Raw genomic sequence first — 22,020 nt, 5'->3', positions numbered from 1 at the left:
CCGCGCAGCTCCGCCCGCCCGCTGCCCGTTCGGAGGGGCCGCGCCGAGAGCACCGCAGCCCTTCCCTGGCGGGCCCCGCGGGGGCGCTCCCTGCTCACCGCTGCTACCTCCCCCCCGCTCCCGCACAAATGGTTTGGCCTCGGCTCCCGCACAAATGGTTTGGCCTCGGTGCCCGCTTGGCCCCTCCCACTCCGAGCGGCTCCGGTGGGGGGGCGGAGCCACGCGCGTCACCTGACTCCGCGCGGCGGGGCCGGGGTCGGGGCCATGTCGCGCCGGGAGCGGGACCCAGAGCCTGGCGGAGCTGAGGCGGCTGCGGAGGATGCGGAGCCTGAGAGTCCCGACCAGTGCCTGTCGCTGCTGCCGTGGGACCGCTTCTCAGCCTGGCTGCACTGCGTGTGCGTGGTGGGCTTCGACCTGGAGCTGGGCCAGGCCGTGGAGGTACGTGCGGCGGGGGGCACCGCTCGCCCCGCGGCCTGCGGACTGCGGCGGGGCCCCGCCGGAATCGGGCGCTTCCTCTGGCCCCGATGTTGCACAGGGGCGGGGGAAGCTCGGCCGTGCTTGAGGAAACGTGGTTGTGCGGAGCCCCAGAGCGGCGAGCGGGGCAGCGCCCTGGGGAACTGGCTCGGCTGTCCCGGGTGGGGCTGGTGGTTTTCGGGCAGTTCTTCTCATGGTGCCGCTTGTGCTGTCAGTGAGCGCTTTTAAATGGTTTGCATCGCGTCCCGAGATTTGTATGAAGTACATCGTAGGCTTTCTTTGCATACAAATAGCGCTGATTTCTATGGTATCTAGGTGTTAAAAAGTGTGATAATAAGGAGAATGTGAATGGTGTTCATAATTCTCCAGGTCGCTGAGGTGTGCGGAAAGGTTCTCTACGAGTTTGAAGCGTTTTCTTTCAGCCCGAGCTGGATACCGGCCTGTAGCAGTGTCACAGCTACGGCTGCGACTCCCAGCTGTGCCCTCTGTGCAACAGATAGGGACAGCTGTGGCACTGCTTGGGGAATGCAGGGACAGCTGTGGCACTGCTTGGGGAATGCACGGGCAGGGACAGCTGTGGCACTGCTTGGGGAATGCACGGGCAGGGACAGCTGTGGCATTGCCTGAGGAGTGCACAGGGAGCTCACGGTTCTGGGAAATAGAAGAATTACCGTTCAGATCAGTTTCGCATCCTGTTTCACCCTGTTCGCCATGTGACTGTGTAGTAAACTCTTGGTCTTCAGGCAAAGTGTCTTTTTCTTTGTCTTGCATTAAAGGGCTGCCAGCATAAATGCATAGTGGACTGGCCTAAAATTCAACCAATCCAGCTATTATAATATGTAAAATACATAACTGTTGGCCACAGAGAAATGCAGATAAAACCCTAGCATACTGTGATAATTATCTGAGTTCTCTTCCCTTGATGTTACAAGCTGGGATTAACAACAAAGACAAGTGTTTCTGTATAACCTGTGACTTGGGCAGCTGTTGTGCTCAGTGGCTAAGGGAAGCACAGCCTCTGTCTTGGCTGCAGACTCCTCAGCTGACAGTCAAGTTAACTTGACATGAGCATAAAATGAGTGCATAAAATGAGACTTAGAATGTATACAGAACTTAGGCCTGTTTTTTTTTTTTTTTTTTTTCCAGTGGTTATCTGCAGGAAGAATAATTAGCTCCATTTTATATAGGAGTTCTGGGAAGAAACACCTGCTAGTGAGGAGAATTGAGTATGAGTTCAAGTCTGTATGCCAATCTTCTGACTTAATGTGGATAATTTCAGCATCATTCAGCTACTGAAAGAGTTACATTTAGTGTACAGCTGCTTAGCATAAGATAGCAAAGGAAAGTATTAAGAGTTGGAAAAGAGATGGTGATGGGTTTACTTCATGCAGAATGTGGGTATTCCACTTGTATCTGCTTTCAGCTTCAGTTGTGCTAATAATGTCTTACACAGCTGGACATCATTTGATAGAATACTGAGGGGAAAAAAAGAATGCACTGGAGATTTTAGCTCTTTGACTAGGTAGGTCCCATCTTTGGAAGCCTTGAAACCTTCTTTGAAACATAATCCTGGAATTTGTTTTCCTCTGCTTATAAGCTAGACACCCATTTCAGGAATTTTGGAGTGGGTTGTTTTGAGGACCTTTTTAGGTGAAATTTATGTGTCTGAGGTTTGTCCTCTTTCCTGTATATTCTATTCCCACCTGCTTGCATAATCACTGATTTCATACATCTTTTCTTTTTTGAAATAATTGTGCTTCCGCATCTTATGTTGTGTTGCATTGTTTTTGATTTCTGTGCTGTGAAAACTTACTACATCATCTATTTTTTTTTCAGTAAGTACAAAAACCCACGACTTTGAGTTTATTCCTTGAACTTTCACAATTGTCTTTAAGGACTAGTGTTCATCCTCAAAGAGTTGGTAATAATGTAGATTGTGTTTTGTGGTTGAATTTTGGTTACTACAGCCTAACTTTTGATTGCAACAGCTTTCAGGCAGTAATGTGTGTTTGCTTTAAATGTAATCATCTACTGCATTTTGCGTGTACAAGTTAAATCTAAAAGATGTAATCTTGTCCTTCTTTGAGACCTTTTGCACCAAAAATCTCAAGTATCTCAAGCACTAAAATCTCTGAACATATACTCTGAATATACCTTTTTAAATGAAAAAATGTGTGTGTGGTCTCTAACTGGCATTCAAAATACCTTGTAAAGATGGGTGATCAAGAAAGCTTAAAAGCATATGAAGATAAGAACTAAGACATAATATTAATAGCTTACAATTGAAAATGTCTTAAAGCTAGGAAGGTGTTTGAGGGTTGTATTGTTAAAATATTTGATGGAAATTTACTGCTTATACCTAGCTTATTTTCAAATAACATAATACTGTTTGTTTTCTCTAGGTGATATATCCTCCACATTCCAAACTCACAGATAAAGAGGTAAGTCATATTTGCTGTATATCATTTGGTTTTAGCTTAGGAAATATATAAACATATCTCAGGAAATATAACAGCTCTCTTTTCTTTTCCTTACCCTTTAGAAAACCAATATTTGCTATTTGTCTTTTCCAGATTCTAATTCGGGTAAGTGCTTTCTTCACTTTGTAGTCGTCTGTTGTTGGACTAAACTGTATTAAAAAAGAATTTGACAGGAAGTGTTCTGAGCTTTAGATCAAATACATATTTATATATCTTAACTAATATTGCAATACAGAAATGTTGCAGCTATGGTTAAATATAAAACTGCAACTGTCTGCACTGCAGCAAGGTCTGAGGATTCTTCTCTGATTTATGTAAGTGTGTAAGACCTTCCAGATGACATTTGTGCAGACGTTTGAGAATACTTGGCAAGTAAACAATGAGCATCTTAATCTCGCTCTTTAAACAATAGTGCTGTCACTGTAGAGAGGAGAGTAGGCACAGAATATGAAGGATTTAATACAGGAAATGGAAGTATACGGAACCCTCTTCTCATAGAGGACTAAATGTATATTTTCTAAGTTCATAACAGAGAAACTGACTTTTAAATTGAAAAGCATTCATTTAGCATCTCTCTTTAGAAAGAAGAGTTGTGAAGGAAAAACTTCAGCTATCTTCCCCATTCTTCCTGTGCCTGTAGCTGTGTGTGGTCCTGCTTGTTAAATCATTCTTGAATGTAAACTTCTGCTCATCTGCTGCCAAAGAGAAATTGGGACATGTGGCTGATGGGCTGGACCACCTGCAAAAAGAAATGGCAGAAGTTCAGACACTTCCTTTCACATTTATTTCTATACAAAAGTCAAAACATGTAAGACCAGTATTGTGCCTGTATCTGCATTGACTTTTGGATGCTCTGCAGTATGACAGATCAGATGGGGGGGGTGATGCAGATGTGTGCTTTTAATGTGTGTGAGCTTTCTCTTATGTAATTTTATGAAGTATTTTGGCTAGTTTTTCCCTTTTGTCTTAATGTCACTAAAATTAAGATATTTTCTCTCTTCTTGCTATTTTGTGTGCAAATAGAGGCTCAGCTTCTTTCTGCTACTGAAATATGAGTTAACTGTATCTTCTAATTACTCTTATTCTTAATGGTTATAAATATCTTCAGACTTTAAAAGGTATCTTGAAAGTACAAAATCATGTGTTGAAAACAAAGGTAGCTTTCTTTAAAATTTTTTGGTGTATTTTTTCAAATAAGAGTCTAATAAATTTGCTTTAGGCAGAATAGGTATATTTAAGGAGGTTTCACTTTCAGCAGGGAAAAATTCCACTTCTTTGCTTTTTATAATGTCCCTATTAAGAAGTGTTGGTTCTTGATGATTCTTGGTAGGCTTAAGTTTCAAATGATGTAGAGGGAATAACCTGTGTAAAACCTGCCCTCCACAAGGCTGTAACTGTATCTTATGTGTTAGGATTTATTTTTTCATCATATGCCTTAACAGAGAAAGAAAAGCTTTATGTAATATAGCAGTGAAGGAAGTTACTAGCTTGCAGCTAAATTCAAGGTTAGTCCATCCTAGGTTTTCATGGCTCAAAAGGTTAATTCAGCTTTCTTCTCTTATTATTACAAAGATACACTATTCTAGTACTTGTGGCTGTGAATTTAGAGGAGAAAATTGATTTAATCAGCTAGTAGATCGCAATGCTTGTTGTGGTTTTAAAGCTGAGTTTTGCAGTACAGTTCTCTTTAAAAGAATGCTTTTTCCTGCTCTGCATGGATAATTGAAGAAGAATACACATTTACTGATCTCTTCTGGAAGAGCTTGTTAAATAAGAACACATATTCTGAATGATATTTAAGCATATTAATGATTAAGGGTAATTTAGGTCTTCTATGTGTAGGTTGTCATAATAGTTTATGAGGCGTTTTTTCCTTTGGATGAAGGGAATGAGCTTTGAAAAGTTGAAGCAAATATTTAGTGCTGTGTTACTGACATGTGCTGTGTTTTTTCTTATCATTGCATCTGTATTGCTGAGCACTTGTTACCTGTTTGAATTCAGTGGTCCCATCACACCATGTTTTGCTACTTTTGGTTTTGTCAGGGTGCATTTAGGGTTTCTGACTGCAGCTTTGAGGGATTCCGAGACTCAGACGTGGGTGCTCTGAGCATGTCAGTGTTACTCTGCACAGCCAGTGCATCTGACTGAGGGGCTGGGCTGTCTGTGCTTGCTGTAGCAGAATGTGTGTGACTGAAAGAGAAGATGAAATGGAATTTTCAAGTCTAGTGAAACAGTTCCATGGAGAATTAGTTACATTTTTCTTTAAGAAATTCATTTTGATAGAAATGAAGGAAAACTTCTCTCCTTGGGGATATTACTGGGAGTAATCTACTCAATTTCACTCTGTTTTCAGCAATTATCTTTGCAGCTTTCAAAATGATGAATCCTATACTTGCCTGTGGATTTACAGATCAGCATAATGCACTGCTACAGTGTGATTTGTATGAACTGTATGGTGTCAAAGAAAAGGCAATGTGCAGCCATGTAGCAGAGGAATGATGTGGCTAAAATGATCAAAACTTTACAGGCATGCCAATGAAATGGATAATGCCAGTAGAAGAACAGCCATTTGACCTGTTTGACGACATTTGAGGCAGTGACTTCTTTTTCCTTGTTGCAGACAGTATTATTTACTGTTGCCAAAGATGCCAAGACTTGCACTTATAAAATTAGAAATACATAAATGTTCACAAGAGCAGTGCAAGATAAATGAACCAAAACTCTGATGCTTCTTTGGCTGTAAGCAAGTGCTCATGTTAAACAAGGCTCAGACTCAGAATACTGTCTCTTTGCTGTTTATCTCTTCTTCCATATAGGTTGTCTTGGAGACACACAATTTTGTTTTAGATTTCGACGGTCTCCTGGAAGGAAAGTCTCATTGTGTTGTTTTCCAGACCAATTGGATAGAGATCTACCAGTTTACTTAAAGGTTGGAAATGAGAAAAAATAAATTTCTTTTGGGTAATGTTAATTTGTGGGTCTTCACCTTTAAATGTAATGTTCAAAAAGAAAAATCTCTGAACTGGATGTCCTGAAAGTCAAAACTCGTGTCTGTTGTAACATGTTACTATAATTATAATAATAATTAGCTTAATTAACTATTCATTGTTTTATTAATATGGATTTTAGATTACAAGGAATTAAATGAAGCCCAGATCTCTTTCATTATTGACTAGAAACTTGTAAATCAAATTGTAAGAATCATTACTGTTATGGAAATATGAAGTGCTTTACAACTTAATTTTAAAAATTCCAAGCAACTTGGGCTGTCTCAGTTTCCACCCTTGACTTTTTGAAGATGGAGCAGTTACCTAAAAAAAGTAGTGACCGAAAGTTGTTCTCATCATGTCCATAGAGAACATTGAGGCCTCTGGGAGCCTGTTTCTCAAAGTCTAGTTCTGTTTATGTGGCAAGTACTTGAATTCCAGTTTGTAGGAAGGATGTAGTTGATGTCTTGTCTTTGAAATGTGAGAGCCTACTTCCTTAATATTCCAAGAATCTTTCGTAAAACTAATACGTTGAAAGACTAGGTTTTATCTCTTCAAGTCAGGGCTTTAACGTTTTTAACTACTAAAATCTTTTTAATGCTTCTTTGCAGAATTATAAAGGTTGATTTATTCCTTAAGAAATTATTTCTGGTTTTGGTTTCACAATGTGTCAGGGGAATGTAGATATAAAAATAGCAAAGCCAGAAGCACAACTGTTTCCTCATATTTTCTCTATGAAATACTTACAAAAAAAGATAATGCTAATAAATACAGTAATCCTTTTAGTTTATTGTATCTAATCAACTTTGAAGCTCACAGGGGAATAGGCTTTTAAACTGTATGTTGAATGCTTCAAAAAGCAGGGCAGTAACAGGTGGTTGTGTTGAATTATTTCCTTTCTTTTGCAGAAAGATTCAGCATATTACTATGGCTATGTTTATTTCAGACAAGTTCGAGACAAATCATTAAAAAGAGGCTATTTCCAGAAGGTAATTTTAGTTCTTTTAGGAAAATATTAATTTGGAAATTAAATTGACTTAATTAAATTAATCAGTGACTGCAGAGGAACAGGAATACTCCCTTGCTCTCTAACTAAATTAGTTATTAATTTATAGTAATTGGTCTAATTTTACATTAGTTATGCTATGTTCCAGCTCTGCTGTCAGGAGAGATAGTTTTTGTTTTAAAAACAAAAAGTTAGGAAGTTTGGGAGGTTTTTTTTTGCAGTTTGCCTGTAGTCAGACGTGTGGGAAAAGTCCCACTTGGTTGTCTGAGGGAAAGTGTTCACTTGAAATTCTGATTTGTTACTCTTTATTCCAGTCACTGGTCCTCATCAGCAAGCTGCCTTATGTCCATCTCTTTCGTACCATGCTTAAGCAAATAGCACCAGAATATTTTGAAAAAAGTGAAGCTTTCCTGGAAGCAGGTACTGGTCCTATTATGTTCTTCTAGAAAAATAAACAACACTGTCATGTTCTAGTTTGTGTTTTTGTCTCCTTGCAGGGTAGAGGGTTGAAATTTTACCAAACTGGCTTGACTTCTAGATCATTTAACAGAGCTAATTGAATTCTGGAGCTTCCCTGGGAGAGTTGGAGGTCCCTCCTGAAACCCATCCAGGGTTGTATGTGTTTCAGGACCAGCTGTTGAGCACAAGGAGCTGATGGCAATCCTTAGTTTGCACTCTTCACAGCCCAAGTCCTTTTGGGCAGTCTGACAACATTTGCTAAGCAACTGTACAAATGTTATCTTGTTTGAGGTTTGGTTTTTTGTGTGTGTGATTTGTTTGTTTTTTGACCAAATGGAAAAAGCAACAGAGCAGCACTGGTAACAGATGCCTCAGCCTTACTGCAGAGCTGAAAGAGCTGGAGAAGGACAAATACAAAAGTTATTTTCTCTTTGCCTGGAAGAGCTCTGTTTTGTGTACTGTGCCTGCTCCATACACCTTCCATGTTTTTTGTGTTTTCACTGAGCAACAATTTGTTTAAACCATGGAAGAACTGCATTTTTCATTCACTTGTTTTCTTGAGAGGTTGTATTATGAGCAAAATAAGCTCTGCAGAAACTATGAGTATTATGTATTATATTCATAATTGTTTACAAGAAAATGCTCTGAAACTTTCTAGCCAAGCTACAGATCAACTCTTTCCTTAACTGCTGGTGTTTATTGGTTCTGCAGAAGCCAATATACATAAATGGAAGTGTTCTTTTCAATTTTTTTTAGTATGTACTTTCATGGTTTCTCAGTTAACATTTCTTCAACCAATTGTAAGTCTCATTGCTACAAAAAGTGGAAGACCAGAGAACATTGTTTTCTTGAAATGAAAGTCTTTGTAGTTCTAATGGAATAATATATGATGTCTAAAAGGCTGTAAAACTTGTTCAGTGTGATTGAGAGACAAGTAGAACTGCTGTGGACTATTAGCACTAATTTAAAGTTGCAGTGTGCACTCTGTGATCATGGTTTATAGCTTGCAGAAACTTGCATCTTTCTTTCAGTTTGTAGTGACATTGATCGTTGGCCACCACCAGTTCCAGGGAAAGTTCTGCAGTTGCCTATTATGGGTGTCATAATGAAGGTAAAGACTTCTGCACTTGTTCTTCTCTGAGAGGATTTTGCCCATCTTTCACTTTACAGTTCCTCACTGCCTTGTATCTTGTTTTTATTGTCCTGTTGTTCCAAACCGGAGTAGATGTTTACAGCACTCAGAGTGAAGGTCTGGGAGATTGTGATTAGGTGCTTTGATTGGAGGGAGGAGGGGAGGATCTTTTATTGTGCTTAGGTTAATATTTAATTTTAGTAGCTGCTAAAAAGTGATGTTTCAGTACAACTACTAATTTCAGTGTCTGTATTAACCCTCTGGAATTTGAATTCTAGGAGGCTTTAGTGCTAATTATATTTGTCAAATCAAACATAAAGTAGCAATTGAAAATACTGAGAGTTAAATTCCAGTCAAACAAATTAAATATATTGATGAAAATAATTTTAATTCCTGAAAGTTGATGAGTAAAAATCTTTTTTGTCCCACAGACCAGAAATAATTGCTTGTGCTGTTTATATTTTTCAATGGCAGTGAAATATGTCTGAAGAAAGCTATTAAAAAAGTTGTATCTAGTCCATAGGGAAGAACTGTAGAGTTTAAACAGTGATTAAAAACTGGGCCTCTGGGAGTCATATTAATTTTGTAATCCATATGAAATGCAATTAAATGGATTTGATGAAATCTGAGGTTACAGCCAGAAGTACCTTCTCAGCAGATACTCTCAAGTTTATGGAAAGACATGTATGCATGGGAAAGACACCAGGGAAAGACATTTCTGAAGCTGTTCTAAAAGCAGAAATTTAATAGAACAGTGCTGGGTGATGAGGAGCATCAGATATGTCTAGGCCTGCATTTATCTCATCAATAATTCTTACCCATGAGAATTGAAATTGTGTTCCTAAACTGAGTGAAGCCATAATTACTGCCCAGTGATATTGTCCCTGGTTTTTTACACTGCTTGGGTCTTAAGTGTTGTGTGTAAATGACATCCATTTGTGCATACCAGCTTCCAGTATGATTAAATTTGTAGTAGTACTCAAGACTTACAGATGCAAACTGTGAGGACAGAAGTGTACTTAAGTTCAAACTACTTGGATTCTGTCTCTCTCGCCAGAACATCTTGATGTTTTAGGAGAGCATATTTTCTAAAAGTAATTCTGTACCATCTTAAACCCCCAAGATCTTTTTTCAAATCACTCTTTCTGACATTTAGAGGTACTTTTATTGAAATTACAGTAACAGTTTTGACTTTACTAATGGTCTCTTTTTAAACTGGAGTATTATTTTCATATTCTGTTACTCAATTTGCAGTTGGAAATTCTGTAGATGGAATTTCAGTAAAGTAAATAAGCATCATGCCACAGTATATCCTCTCAAAGTATTACAGATTGTCTCTAAGTCAGCATTTGAAGTGTCTGCTGGATTCAATACAAGGGAAAATAAATCTTTCTTTTTCTTTCCAAGTTGCGGATTCCAACATATCGTGACAAGCCTGGAACAACACCGATAGTACAGAATATGCACCAGGTAGTGATTAGATACTGATACTGTATATAGCTCCACATAGATAAAGATAGAGATCTGCTTTCATTCTTTAAACTTGTTAGAAAAGATTGGTAGCAAAACATAATTTACTATGATAATAATGAAATCCACAATCTTTGAAACTTTGAATGGAGTAGTCCAGATTTGGATTCTTCATAGATGCGATACTCTAAACCAGTTACCCTGAGCAGGGAGAGATATGCAGGTTCTGAAAGAAGATAAGGCTGACAAAATTACTAACCTGAACATCCTTTTAATGTTTGGATAGTTTGGGTTTTTTTGGGGATGAATCCAGAATTAAAAGTCTTTGGCCATAGAAGATGTTTATAAAACAAATCTGTCTGTCTTCATATGCAGTTGTTCGAAACAGCTTCAGTATTTTATATATTTTCTCGACTGAAAGCCATGTGCCTGTAAGTGAGGGGTGTGTGTGTGTGTCTTGAGAGATGTCTTGCTCATAGAACACAAAGGTAGTTGTGGAGATAATGTACTATATACTGCTGCAGTACATAAATAGACTATATACTGTCTACTGTCTGTAAGCATTTAAGGGAAACCATTTCATTTAATACCTAGGTGGTCTGATGACTAAAAACCAAGCATTGCGATGTCTTTTAGGCAGATGCTCAGATCTCCATGGCTTTACCGACTGTTCATGAAGTAGATCTTTTCAGGTATGAGTTTGGACTGATTAATTCCTAGTTGTGAACTCCCACATGTTTTGGTTTTTTTGATTTATGACAGATCCTTAACATGTTTCATGGCTTATAAGCTAACTTTTATCAGTGCTGGTTTTAATATTCTTTTTCTGTAAAGTTTGCTGGAACACAGTTTGGACAATATACAGGCTGAAACTACAATAGATAATCAAGTTCATTAAATGTTTCATTTACAGGAGTACTTTATATTTTTCAAATTATTATTAAAATACTACCACAAACTTCTTTTTTATGCCTTTATTAACCAGTAGATATATGTATTTTATGATGTCAAATGTATTGAAATACCTTAATCTGTTTTTAGGTGTTTCTGTCCAGTGTTCTTTCACATTCAGATGCTTTGGGAGCTGGTGCTGCTGGGAGAACCACTTGTTGTGATGGCACCATCACCAGCAGAGTCTTCAGAAACTGTGTTGGCCCTTGTTAGGTAAATGTAGTAGAGCTTTCTGACTATGACTAAGGGAGTTGGTGTAAGATTGCAGCTGACTGGACCTTATTTGATCTGAGAGTGACAAAGCATTACAAAATTTAGATTTGCTTGTGTTTTTCATGAAAGTTTGCACTGAATACATAAACCAAGCTCATCCTTCTTGTACTTTGTAGTTGTATTTCACCACTGAAGTACTGCAGTGATTTCAGGCCATACTTCACCATCCACGACAGTGAATTCAAAGAATACACAACTCGCACACAAGCCCCGTAAGTAAATCAAACTGTCTGGAGAAGATGTTGCTCAAAGCCACTTGTAACCGTAAATTTGTATTAAATATGTTTAACTTCTCTGGATTTCTATCATTAAAGAATTAGATTTAGACTCTTTCTTGGTAATATTTATCTTGCAGAGTGCAGTAATTAGCTGATTTAAATGTTCATTTTAGTTAGCTAGAACAACAAAGTTACAAAACAATTCCATGATTAAATTAGGCTTGAGTTTGATAGGATATTTCTCTACAGAACAAGTCAAATTGCAGCTGCAATTGTTTTCATTTTTAATTAACTGCTAAACAAAGTGACTTGTAGAATTCAACATCCATAAAGCTAAGTCAGTTGGTGTCCTAGCTGAGACAATTTAAAAATCAAATATCTCTCCACTAAATTTATTATTAGGTTATTAATGTAAATAAGTCAGAAATTAAGCTTATTTTTTAAGAGCATGAATGTCCAAAACCAGTGACGTTTGAAACTGCTTTAAGGACACATTTTTTTCCCCCTTTATTTTTTTTTAAATCCTGCTCTTATTTTGAGAGCATATACCTCCAGTATTTCTTAATATATGTTATTTAAATGCAGCTTGATTTGGGAATGGAGTGCATATGTTAGATTCACTGATCTATTAATAGATAAATTTCTTCTAATGTCAGAACAGGTAGAGGTTGTTGATTTGGATTTTTTGTTTGCTTTGTTGGTTTTTTTACTGGTTTTTGTACTTGTAAAAAAACAAAAAACTTTTGTACAAGAGACTTGTACAGAATTTTCCTCTCAACGGATGTATTGCCAGAGATAGAGCAGTGGAGAAACACATAAACATTAGGAATATGTTTTAGATTGTGTTCCATAGGAATGGTTATGCAGTATGTAATTTAGTTTCTAAAAATAATTCTAGGAAGAATTTGGTTAAACTTTAGTAACCCATGTTTCAAGATTCCATCCACTGCTCTGTAGCAAAATAGAAAAGTTGGTCACTACATGGATTAGTATTTGAAATAGAGCTGAAATTGCCCTGACTTTCTTACAGAAAACAAAATAATAGAAATAGGTTTTTAGAACCATGGCTCTAAGAAGATGAAGAATCCAAATTATGCCTATTCTGTGTATTTTATTACCTTAGTAAGAGGGCAGCAGGGAGGCTTCTGGGTAGTTTACCGAAAATGTTAAATTTTGTCTAACAAAATGATGATAACCTATTTCTAAGATGGCAGTTGCAGTGAGACTTTTTGCTATATTCCTTTGCTGATGTTTGACTGTAAAAGGGATGGCAACCACTATATTGAAAAACACGTTTATATCTCATCATATCAGTGCTATAAATCCCAAATTTTGCAGGCCCACGCTGTAGCAGCAGCACTGAGCTCTCACTGTCTCTTGTTCCCTGTGTGTCCCTGTGCACCCCCCAAGCCAGATGCCGAGTACAGAGCAGACAGAAAAATCTGGCAGTGTGAGCTGGGGCACAGTGCTCTTAATGTGTGTGTGCTGCATCTCTTGATAACTGCTGCTTAAAGCAAGTAGGATATTAAGTGTCTCATTTTCTTAATGATATGCACATTCAAGTACTGAGAGTTTGTTATAATCAAACCTAGAAACATAGCACTTTGTCTTTCAAATATGGGTCAGATTCCTGCTCATAAAACAAAAGCAAACAAAAAGCCAACACATCACAAAACCCCCAGTAATAGATAATGTGCTGTTCTCACCATTGCAAGTGGGTAGAATTTTGCCAAGTCTAAGCAGATGATGTAATCTTTATTCTTTGCTGTTGTTTGTACTTTAAGATGCCTCTGTCTTATTTTCTAAAATGTTGAATCTTTGATAAACATTTCTGCTCTTATGTGCAATTTGAAATGTAGCTCTTAAATACCAAAGGAAAGTAATTTCAAGTTAAGTACTTAAATTGGTCTTTTCTACCTGTTAAGGCAGGTCTTGCTGTCATATTTTAAACATTGTCATTACTTTTCTAGACCATCTGTCATTCTTGGGGTGACAAATCCCTTTTTTGCTAAAACACTTCAGCACTGGCCTCACATTATCCGAATTGGAGATATCAAACTTCCAGGTAAAATAAAAGTATTTCCTACAATTCTGCACAAAGAGATCTAACTGTGTGCCCGTTTATTTACAAACGTATGTAATTATGTTCTATTTATTTAGTTTAATGCTAATTAAATTTTCATGGATGTAAATCTGTCAAGTGAAGTTAGAATCTTGACTGCTGTATGTCTTGTCTTTTCAAAACTAGTACCTTAAATGCAAAAGGTAGTAATTCTCATTAGTAATAATGGTCTACATTTCACAGAGTCCTGATTTTGTATCTCTACCAATAAAGTATTAAAATGAGACATAATATATTACTGGTGTTAATTTTAGTGTGAGTAGAATGTAATAAATCAGTCACAGCCAGCACAGAACATAAGACCCCTGTGAAATCTACATTTGAATGTTACAGTAATATAAAAAGTTGACAATATTTTGATAATATATTTCTAATCTGGCAATATTCCAGTAATCATTTATTGTTCAGTCTGCATGATTTCCTTACACAATTGAGTAGAATTTTCATGTAATGTTTGGATAACATGTCAGTTGCCACCACTCTAACTATTGTAAGAAATTCCTGAATGTAGCTGTTTGCTGCTACAGGTTCACTATGCTGTTCTACAGTGGGAATACATAAATGTGCAATTAAGATAAAACATCATAAAATGAATTTTTGTAGAAGAATTTAATTTTAACTGCTGAGTACACTGAATTAATTAAGGATTGTGTACTGTGTTCAATATGATTAGGCAAGGTTTTGCTTTAATTTAAAATACCATGTCTGTCTGTGGTCAGAATACCTGTAGAGGCGTAGGGTAGTGTGGGGAAGAGTTACTTTGCTGCTGTGTAGTTAGTATTTGGAAAGTAGAATCTTAATTAAACTATGAAAAGCCACATAAGCAGGTGGCCTTCAAATCTGATATATAGTTTCAAGTATGAAATTCTAGTTTTCATGTAGCTATGGGAAGTGCTTAATCAGGAAGTTCGAGAAATGTATCTGTCTGACCTCTTTAAAAATTTATATTTTATTTTCTTTAGGGCCAAAGAGGGGATTCTGATTATTTTTGTTGGGTTTTTTCTTCATTTTCCCCCCCCACTCTGCAGTTCCAAGGGTAATTTAACTGCTACTGTTTCTAAAGTCAAGCATCTAAATAGATTTAGGAGGAAGGTTCTGCTGAGGCTGCAGGATTGTGAACAGGGTTTAGGGTCTTCTGTTTGGAGCACGATAAATTGGGAAAACAAAAAGAAAAGCCCTTAGTATGGCCTATGACAAAGGAGACTTAAATTCATTTTCTTACAACACTTAATCCATGGCTACTATTTTATTTTCTTCTATATAGTTTTTAGTTATGCCAAGGTACCAAATATTTGTTCCCAAAAGCATCTATGTTAAGGAGAACAAAGAAAAATGGAATAAAAATATGAAATTAAGAAAACAATTATTCTCTGCTATATATCTGTATGTTAATTGGCTGCAGTGATTCAGAAGGTTATCTTTTGGCTGGTTTTGTTTGTAGGTTTTTTTGGTTCACTTTTTACTTGTTTGGGTTTTTCTTGGTTTTCAGGTATTTGTTTTTTTTCTTTCCAACAAGTGAATATATATATTCACTTGTTGAAGCATATATGCTTATATGAAGTAAAAAGTCTATTTGCTGTTATTCATGTTTTTGCTGGGTGTATCTAGATTTATAATTGGATTCTTGGCAGTGTTTGTAATGTTTCTTAAAATATTAGGTAGCCTTCAAGTAAGGTGGTTTTATGTGTTTTGGCAGGTGAAGTTCCAAAGCAGGTGAAAGTGAAAAAACTGAAGAACCTAAAAACTTTGGACTCCAAACCTGGTAATAACTTCAGAGTTTAATTTGCCAGTGTTTTAATTTTAAAAGGCATACCTCGTTTCTCCTTTGGCTATATCCTGCTTTTTTTCTTTAGGTGTTTATTCGTCTTACAAGCCATACTTGAACAAAGATGAAGAAATTGTTAAGCAGTTGCAAAAGGTAATGGTGTAGGTCACTTCTTAATGGCAATTGATTTGTGTATTTTGTGTAGTGTCGTACAGTGGTTTCATATAAGGCTGCACTTATTGTAATCAAAATGAACCTGGATTCTAGTTCCTTTGCCCCAGTTCATAACAAAATAGATGTTTTTACACCCTCATTGTAGAAGGGCTGCTGGCTTGTTAGCAGCTTCTATAATCATTTGAATGGTGGGCCTTATTAAGTTAGTTTAATAATGTAGAGGATTAAATGTATTTTATCTGTTCATCTGTTGAGGTTTTCTATCCTCTGCTACCCCCCACTCTGGTCTCTGGTCTAGAAGTCTCACACATGAGGTGTGTAAGAATCAGAGCTTCCAGATTTTAACTGATTTGCAAACACTTCTTTATAGAAATATTTCTTTCCTTGCATTTCTTTACATCAAAATAAAAAAAACACAGTAATTGCAAAGACAGATATCTGTACAAAAGAACTTGATGCTATTGCTTTCCTTCCCTGGTTCAGGGTAGGAAGTGCTGTGTGTGGGAATATGGCAAATGAATACAGATTCATAATAAATATTCATAAAAAGTAAACCCACCACAACTACCTACATACTTTGGAGTAACAGACTGACTGTGTTTTGTTGTTCTGGGTTTTTTTAAGGGAGTACAACAGAAACGTCCTACAGAAGCGCAGAGTGTGATACTTCGGCGGTATTTCTTGGAATTGACAGAAAGTTTCATTATTCCATTAGTGAGTTCTTAGACTAATGGGGTTTTTACCTAAGTAATAAGGAGTAGTTTTTCTGGAGTTAGCCTATGTCCAGTAGCTCTCCAGTGTAGCCCTGGAATGAAGCCTGGGTCCAGCACTGGGCTCCACTGGTGGGGCACAGGTGCCTCCTGCTGTCACACTTGGCAATGGCCCCACTCCCTGTGCCTTGGACACCTTGGGCTCTGGCCATGCCTATGCTAAGCCTTGCTAGACCAGAGATGGTCACAGCTCAGACAGTCTTCTGTGGGTTAGTTCTAACTAATGTTTGGTAAGGAACTCAGAAATATCTCTTCCAAACACTTGATACAAAGTACAGTTACTGTTCAGAATCAGCCAAGTTATGAAGGTACCTGTGGACTGTTTGAAGAAAAGAGAGATTATTTATCAGTGGCTTAAGTTCAGGATACAGATATTCTATGGGTGCTTTTGCTTCCTGTCCTTTGTCTCATGTCCTTCTTGAACTTCACTGGCTTAAAGTTCTGGAGTTGGGAAATGCAGTCTGTATAAGATAAGCTCCTTGTCTTCTCATGTGGTAAATATGCACAGCCCCACCCTATACCAACACTGGGAAGAGAAAATGCTGTGGTCAGAAGCAATAAGTAAACACACATGTGGACTGTGTGTCTTTAAAACCGGTTATGCAAACAACCTTTCCTTTTCCCCAGGAACGTTATGTGGCAAGCCTAATGCCTTTGCAGAAATGCATATCACCCTGGAAGGTAAGGAAGTATAATTTGATTGAGCTGGAAATTGGTAATTAGAGAAATGAAGATCTACTAATTTTTTTTTTTTACTTTCCACAGAGTCCACCACAGCTGAGGCAGTTTAGCCAAGATGACTTCATGAAGACACTGGAAAAAGCAGGACCACAGCTCACCTCAGGTTTAAAGGGAGATTGGATAGGACTTTACAGGTAATTACTTTCATCAGCATAAAAAAATATATAAATTAAACAGATCAGTAATATTAATGGTGTTTTTTCCTGAGGAAACTTACAATCAGGATTGATTTGAATAAGATTCTCTTTTAGGATGTATGCTTTAATAGAAATTGATAGTGCTAAGTGTACTTTACTTGCTTAAATCTCTTTCTCGGCTGACAATACAGGTTTCTGTAGATCAGTGTTATTTGTGGTTTTATTTCTGATTCTAGCTTGATTCCTCCTTCCAATCAAACACAAAGATAAAAATAAGGCTATTTCAAACTGAACCTTGATTTCTTTTTTCCTAAAATTCCCTAATCTTTACTGTGTTTCAGACACACGTTCTTTACATTCTTTTCTCAGGCCTTATCTTAATTAATAGAAGTACCTGTTAATCTCTACTTTAGAATATTACATCTTTCTGAAAGTTTATAGAGAAAGGGTTCTAGTATCTTACTCAGTCTCAAATATAATTACATTAATGACGTAGAAAACACTGTTACCAAATTGTACTTAAAATATAAAATGTATTTTTCTTTGGTGTTTTACCAGGCATTTTTTGAAATCACCAAACTTTGATGGTTGGTTTAGGAGCCGGCAGAGAGAAATGACACAGAAGTTAGAGGCCCTTCATTTAGAAGCACTCTGTAACGAGGTTAGAAAAATGTGTGCTTACGATTATATTTATCATCTTGTAATAAAAATACATTCTTCCACAAGTCAGTTTTACTCCTGTTTTCATAGGTCAATTGTGAAATTTTTGACAGTTTTGTGAATCCTGATCTAGCAAAACATGATTTTGTTAAACAAGTACAAGCTAGAACTAACACAGCAAGAGAACAATATGAAATACAGTTCACTTGTCATAACAACTGTCACTGTTTGTAAAACCTACCTTTAGTATTTTTTTGTTTTGTTGCATATTTTAAAATAAAGTACACACACCCACCCTCCAAAAAAATGCTTTTTCCTCTTACTTGACAATATTATTCTATTCAGCTTCTATCCTTGACAACATATTTTCAGTTACAATATAATTTGTAGCTTTAAAGGTAAATATTCAGCAAATCTGACATTCTAAGTGACAGCTAATTAGATATATTTACTAAATAAGCCTACAACTGATCCACAGTAATGGAAAGTTTAGAAGTGAAGTTCTGTTTAGAACAAAATGCCACACCACATAACTATTCTGATGTTGAGAGATACATTCTTTAATTAGGAAGCCAAAGTGGGTATCAATATAATTTGAATTGGAGCAACTGCTGAAGAAAGGAATTGCAGGAGGTGAAGATGTTGTACAGCCAGAGGGGGAATAGGAAGAACAAAAACAAAGTAAGGCAGCATGACAGCTTTAAAACAAAGGAACAAAATTACTCTGGTTATTTCTCAAAAGCCATTTATTTTAATCCCTTGCTTTGTCAATTCCCAAACACTACAAACGTAGCAAATCCAAACAGATTATTCAGATAGAATAGACCAAATAATTTGCAGGTCAGTTATACAAGTTAGACTCTATCCATCTGTATTTGACATTAACTTAATCAAAGAAAAGAGATGTGTTACAAATTTATTACCGATTCTGCTCCTTTATTGTTTTTTTCTTTTGATCCATCAAAAAAATGTTTCTTTGTACATGAAAAAATGTCTTTCATAGGTGAGTCATAAGGGGGTAGGGGAGCAGAACTTCCATAAGAAAATCCACTTGATTATATCTTACTAGTTATCAGCTGTCATCTCCTTTAATGCCCTAGAAACAGTAAGTACTGCCCTGAACTACTTTAATACTGTGTACTTTAGTAGTACTTTAATAATTGTGCTGGTGGTTCTGATTTGGTAATCATTCACTGCCATTTTGCATTGTAGATGCTCTTTCTCAAACTAAGCCTGTTTGGCGGGATTTTTTTCCCCTTTAATTTATTTGTATTGTGCTTGTGTGCAAGTTTGCTGTTAAGTGAAGTACTGAGCAAATACACAAATAAAGCAGATTTTGCAGTTCACAGTAAAGATGGTGCAGTAAAATGAGGTGAGCAAATGGCATAGAAATAAGGAAAATACCTATACTGAACATTAAGTATAGATTAAGACCTCTTTTGAAATTTGCATATGTAACCATAAATAATTGAATGCCTGATTTCTTTTTATTTTAGAACTTGGTTTTCTGGAGTCAGAAGCATACTGAGGTAGAAACGGTGGATCTTGTCTTAAAGTTAAAAAATAAACTGGTAAGTAACTGAATTGAACATGACTTAGCTACATAAAAGCATTATATAGTTCCTTTTGCAAGTACATAAATGAAAATATTCTTCATGATTTAGGTAGTTTAAAGAATCAATCATTCATTCAGACTTTAAAAACAAAAACTGTCAATTTCAGCCATGCCTGAAAAGTTAGTGGCTTCTGATTATTGTCTGGCTATGCTGGAAGCATTGTATTGCTGGATTGTTGTTTTTTTTTTTTTTAATTAGCTGGAACTCTGTGACTGATCAGAATCCCCAGGGAAGAAGAAAACCAAATTTTGTTGTTATTTCTGAAAGTCCAAATCAATGTTTTTCTCACTGTTGCATGGTTGCTGAGGAAACCTGCTGTTGTCCAAATTCCTACTCAGCAAATGAGGAATTCATTTTCCAGATTTTCTAATACATTACTTCAATATTTCTAAAGGTAAACGTGCATTTTTAGTACAAATCATCTTTTCTGGTCCTTTGCAGTTGCAGGCTGACACAGAACGTCTTCCTGTGAAAACTGACACGCTGAAAAAGCTACAAACACACATCAATGATATTATACTGGCACTGCCAGATGACTTGCAGGACATCTTGCTCAAAACTGGCACAACATGATTTCTGCTGGGCTTTTTTGGTGCAGAAAACCAAAAGGCAAGTAGTCTCAAGGAAGACAGTGGCTTTCCAAGTTTGGAACACAGCTCTAAACCAGTAAACATTAACACTACAAATGGACTGTACTAATAGTATAGCCCATGATATCATTTTCACTGTTTTTTCCATTTCAATACCAATGCAACTAAAGGGATTCTTGTGTTTAATACTATTTTAAATAAGTGCTCTTAAAAATGGTCTGTGGGCATATGAAGCTGTGCCACAGTATAGGACTACAGTGCAGTGCTGGCATTGCAGAATGTTTTCCAATTGGTGCTGCTATACCCAGTCCTACTCAGGGCATTATTGATCCTCTGACTCTGTCCTCTCAACTGTCCTGTTGATGTAGTATCTGATTATTTTTATTTGTTTTTTACTTTTAGTTTTTAGCTAGTGGTAAGTCCAACTGACATATTGGTGATTTGGCCAGAATGCCATATAATTGAGGTATTTTACTGGTAAATCACGGCTTTTAAAACTGCTTCAGGAACAACTGAAATTATCAGATCCATTCTTAACTTTCGGCATTTCTGCTTCTTTACCATCTTTCCAAAATGATACTTATTTAGCATCTTTAAAGAAGAGAAGGCAGCTGACAAAAATTTCCTGAAGGGAAGTTTCTTCCACTCAATGTCAGTTATCAGTGTGCTCTTACATGCCTTAAAGTAATTATATACTAATTTGTGGTTTTAAACTGCTGACATCCACAATTTCAACTGGATCACTCTCTTAAGCATGCAGTACTCATCGCAGGAAATAAACACTGTGGTGTTCTTAGAGGGATTTTAAAATTGGTGATTTCAGTAGAGTTAGCTGACACAGTCTGTTTCAGTTGGAGATCATACCAGTCAGCTCCTGTTATAATTTTTAACTTTATTATTTTTTACTTATCCAGTCAAGTGTTTGAGGAGGTGATGAGGCTGGAGGGAGAAAATGTTGGCTTCAGCTGAAAAAAGCCTCTGGACAGGTCAGACTGGCACAAAAAGATTGTAGCATGAAATTATTCTCAGATTATGCATACAGCAGACATGAATAAAGAGCAATTTCCTCTTGCATATTAAGCAACAAGTAAGGGATGTTTTATCTTCTTGAACAAGTTGCAGTCATATATAAGAACTCATCTGCTCCATGTGCATTGTACTTTGACCAGTTTCGAGTAAACATAATGCTATAGTGTACACACAGCATATACTTTTATATGTCAAGTGGATCACAGTTATTAAAAAAAAACCACTCTGCTTTTAAGTGCTTGGATAGAACTTTTAAAATCTTATGACATAATCCTGCTATAAGAATATGCTTTTGTATAACGAATATTTCATACCATCTTTCTAAAAATGTCTTATTTAGATAGAAAATGTCACAACAGTATTTTTATGAAAAGAATGTATTTTAATACTGTTATGTTTTATATACAATTACTCACGACCAAAAGTTTAATGTATCTATTATGTTACTTAAACTATACCACTTCAGCATTAATTGCTAACTTGCAATTTTTATTATTTTTTTTGCACGCCCTGATGAAAAGCATTTCTAATCCAGAAATTATTAAGTGGCCATTCATACCCTAAATTATCTTAACTATTTAACCTGGAGCACTGTCATTTCTTGGAAACATGTAAATTGGTAACAACTATGATAACTAGCACATGACTGCAAATACATATTTTTTTGAACAAAAATAAAGAGTTTGATTTTTTTTTTTCCTTTGGAAGTTATGTGCCTTAGATGACGGGTGTTTTTGGTTTGCTTGTTTTTTCCCCTTTCCTGTGTAAGCAAAGCTGTTCAGCTTGCAAAGACTGCTTCTTGATGAAGCTGTACCCCTGAGCTGACCAGAAATGTGATGGAGTGGAGTTGTAGTTTGAATACGCTTCGTGGTTGGACTATAACAGCTGCAGGATCCTCAGCAAATCAAATGGCAGGGTCTGGATTATAAAGCAAGTGTTTGTTAGATTATACTCAAAGAACTGAAA

General features: G+C 36.7%; 1 protein-coding gene across 2 annotated transcripts; it reads left to right on the top strand.

The window, feature by feature from the left end:
• Positions 1–250: 250 nt before the first annotated feature.
• DENND6A (DENN domain containing 6A) lies at positions 251–21,765 on the top strand. Of its 2 annotated transcripts, XM_005522111.3 has the most exons (20): positions 251–438; positions 2,877–2,915; positions 3,017–3,059; positions 5,771–5,883; positions 6,850–6,930; positions 7,262–7,367; positions 8,438–8,517; positions 9,946–10,008; positions 10,645–10,700; positions 11,050–11,172; positions 11,349–11,444; positions 13,421–13,515; positions 15,269–15,334; positions 15,426–15,490; positions 16,136–16,225; positions 16,909–16,962; positions 17,047–17,156; positions 17,718–17,820; positions 19,316–19,390; positions 19,877–21,765. In XM_005522111.3, the coding sequence occupies exons 1-20, from the start codon at positions 265–267 to the stop codon at positions 20,006–20,008; spliced, it is 1,764 nt and encodes a 587-aa protein (XP_005522168.1). In that variant the 5' UTR covers positions 251–264; the 3' UTR covers positions 20,009–21,765. The 2 variants fall into 2 exon arrangements, with proteins under 2 accessions (XP_005522168.1, XP_014107307.1); XM_014251832.2 differs by lacking the exon at positions 16,136–16,225.
• The last annotated feature ends 255 nt before the right edge of the window (positions 21,766–22,020 follow it).

The sequence above is a fragment of the Pseudopodoces humilis genome, chromosome 13, assembly GCF_049639895.1.
Source record: "Pseudopodoces humilis isolate 2021_Gansu_Grassland_sample_001 chromosome 13, ASM4963989v1, whole genome shotgun sequence".
NCBI lineage: Eukaryota > Metazoa > Chordata > Aves > Passeriformes > Paridae > Pseudopodoces > Pseudopodoces humilis.
Note: the sequence above shows the minus strand (reverse complement) of the source record. Positions and strands in the feature narration are given on the sequence as shown.

Excerpts from the sequence above, each read along its gene's own strand:
- DENND6A (XM_005522111.3), top strand. The coding sequence starts at position 265 with ATGTCGCGCCGGGAGCGGGACCCAGAGCCTGGCGGAGCTGAGGCGGCT. Across the intron at positions 2,916-3,016 it reads CCAAACTCACAGATAAAGAG|AAAACCAATATTTGCTATTT; the intron begins GTAAGTCATATT and ends CTTACCCTTTAG. Across the intron at positions 10,701-11,049 it reads CATGAAGTAGATCTTTTCAG|GTGTTTCTGTCCAGTGTTCT; the intron begins GTATGAGTTTGG and ends ATCTGTTTTTAG.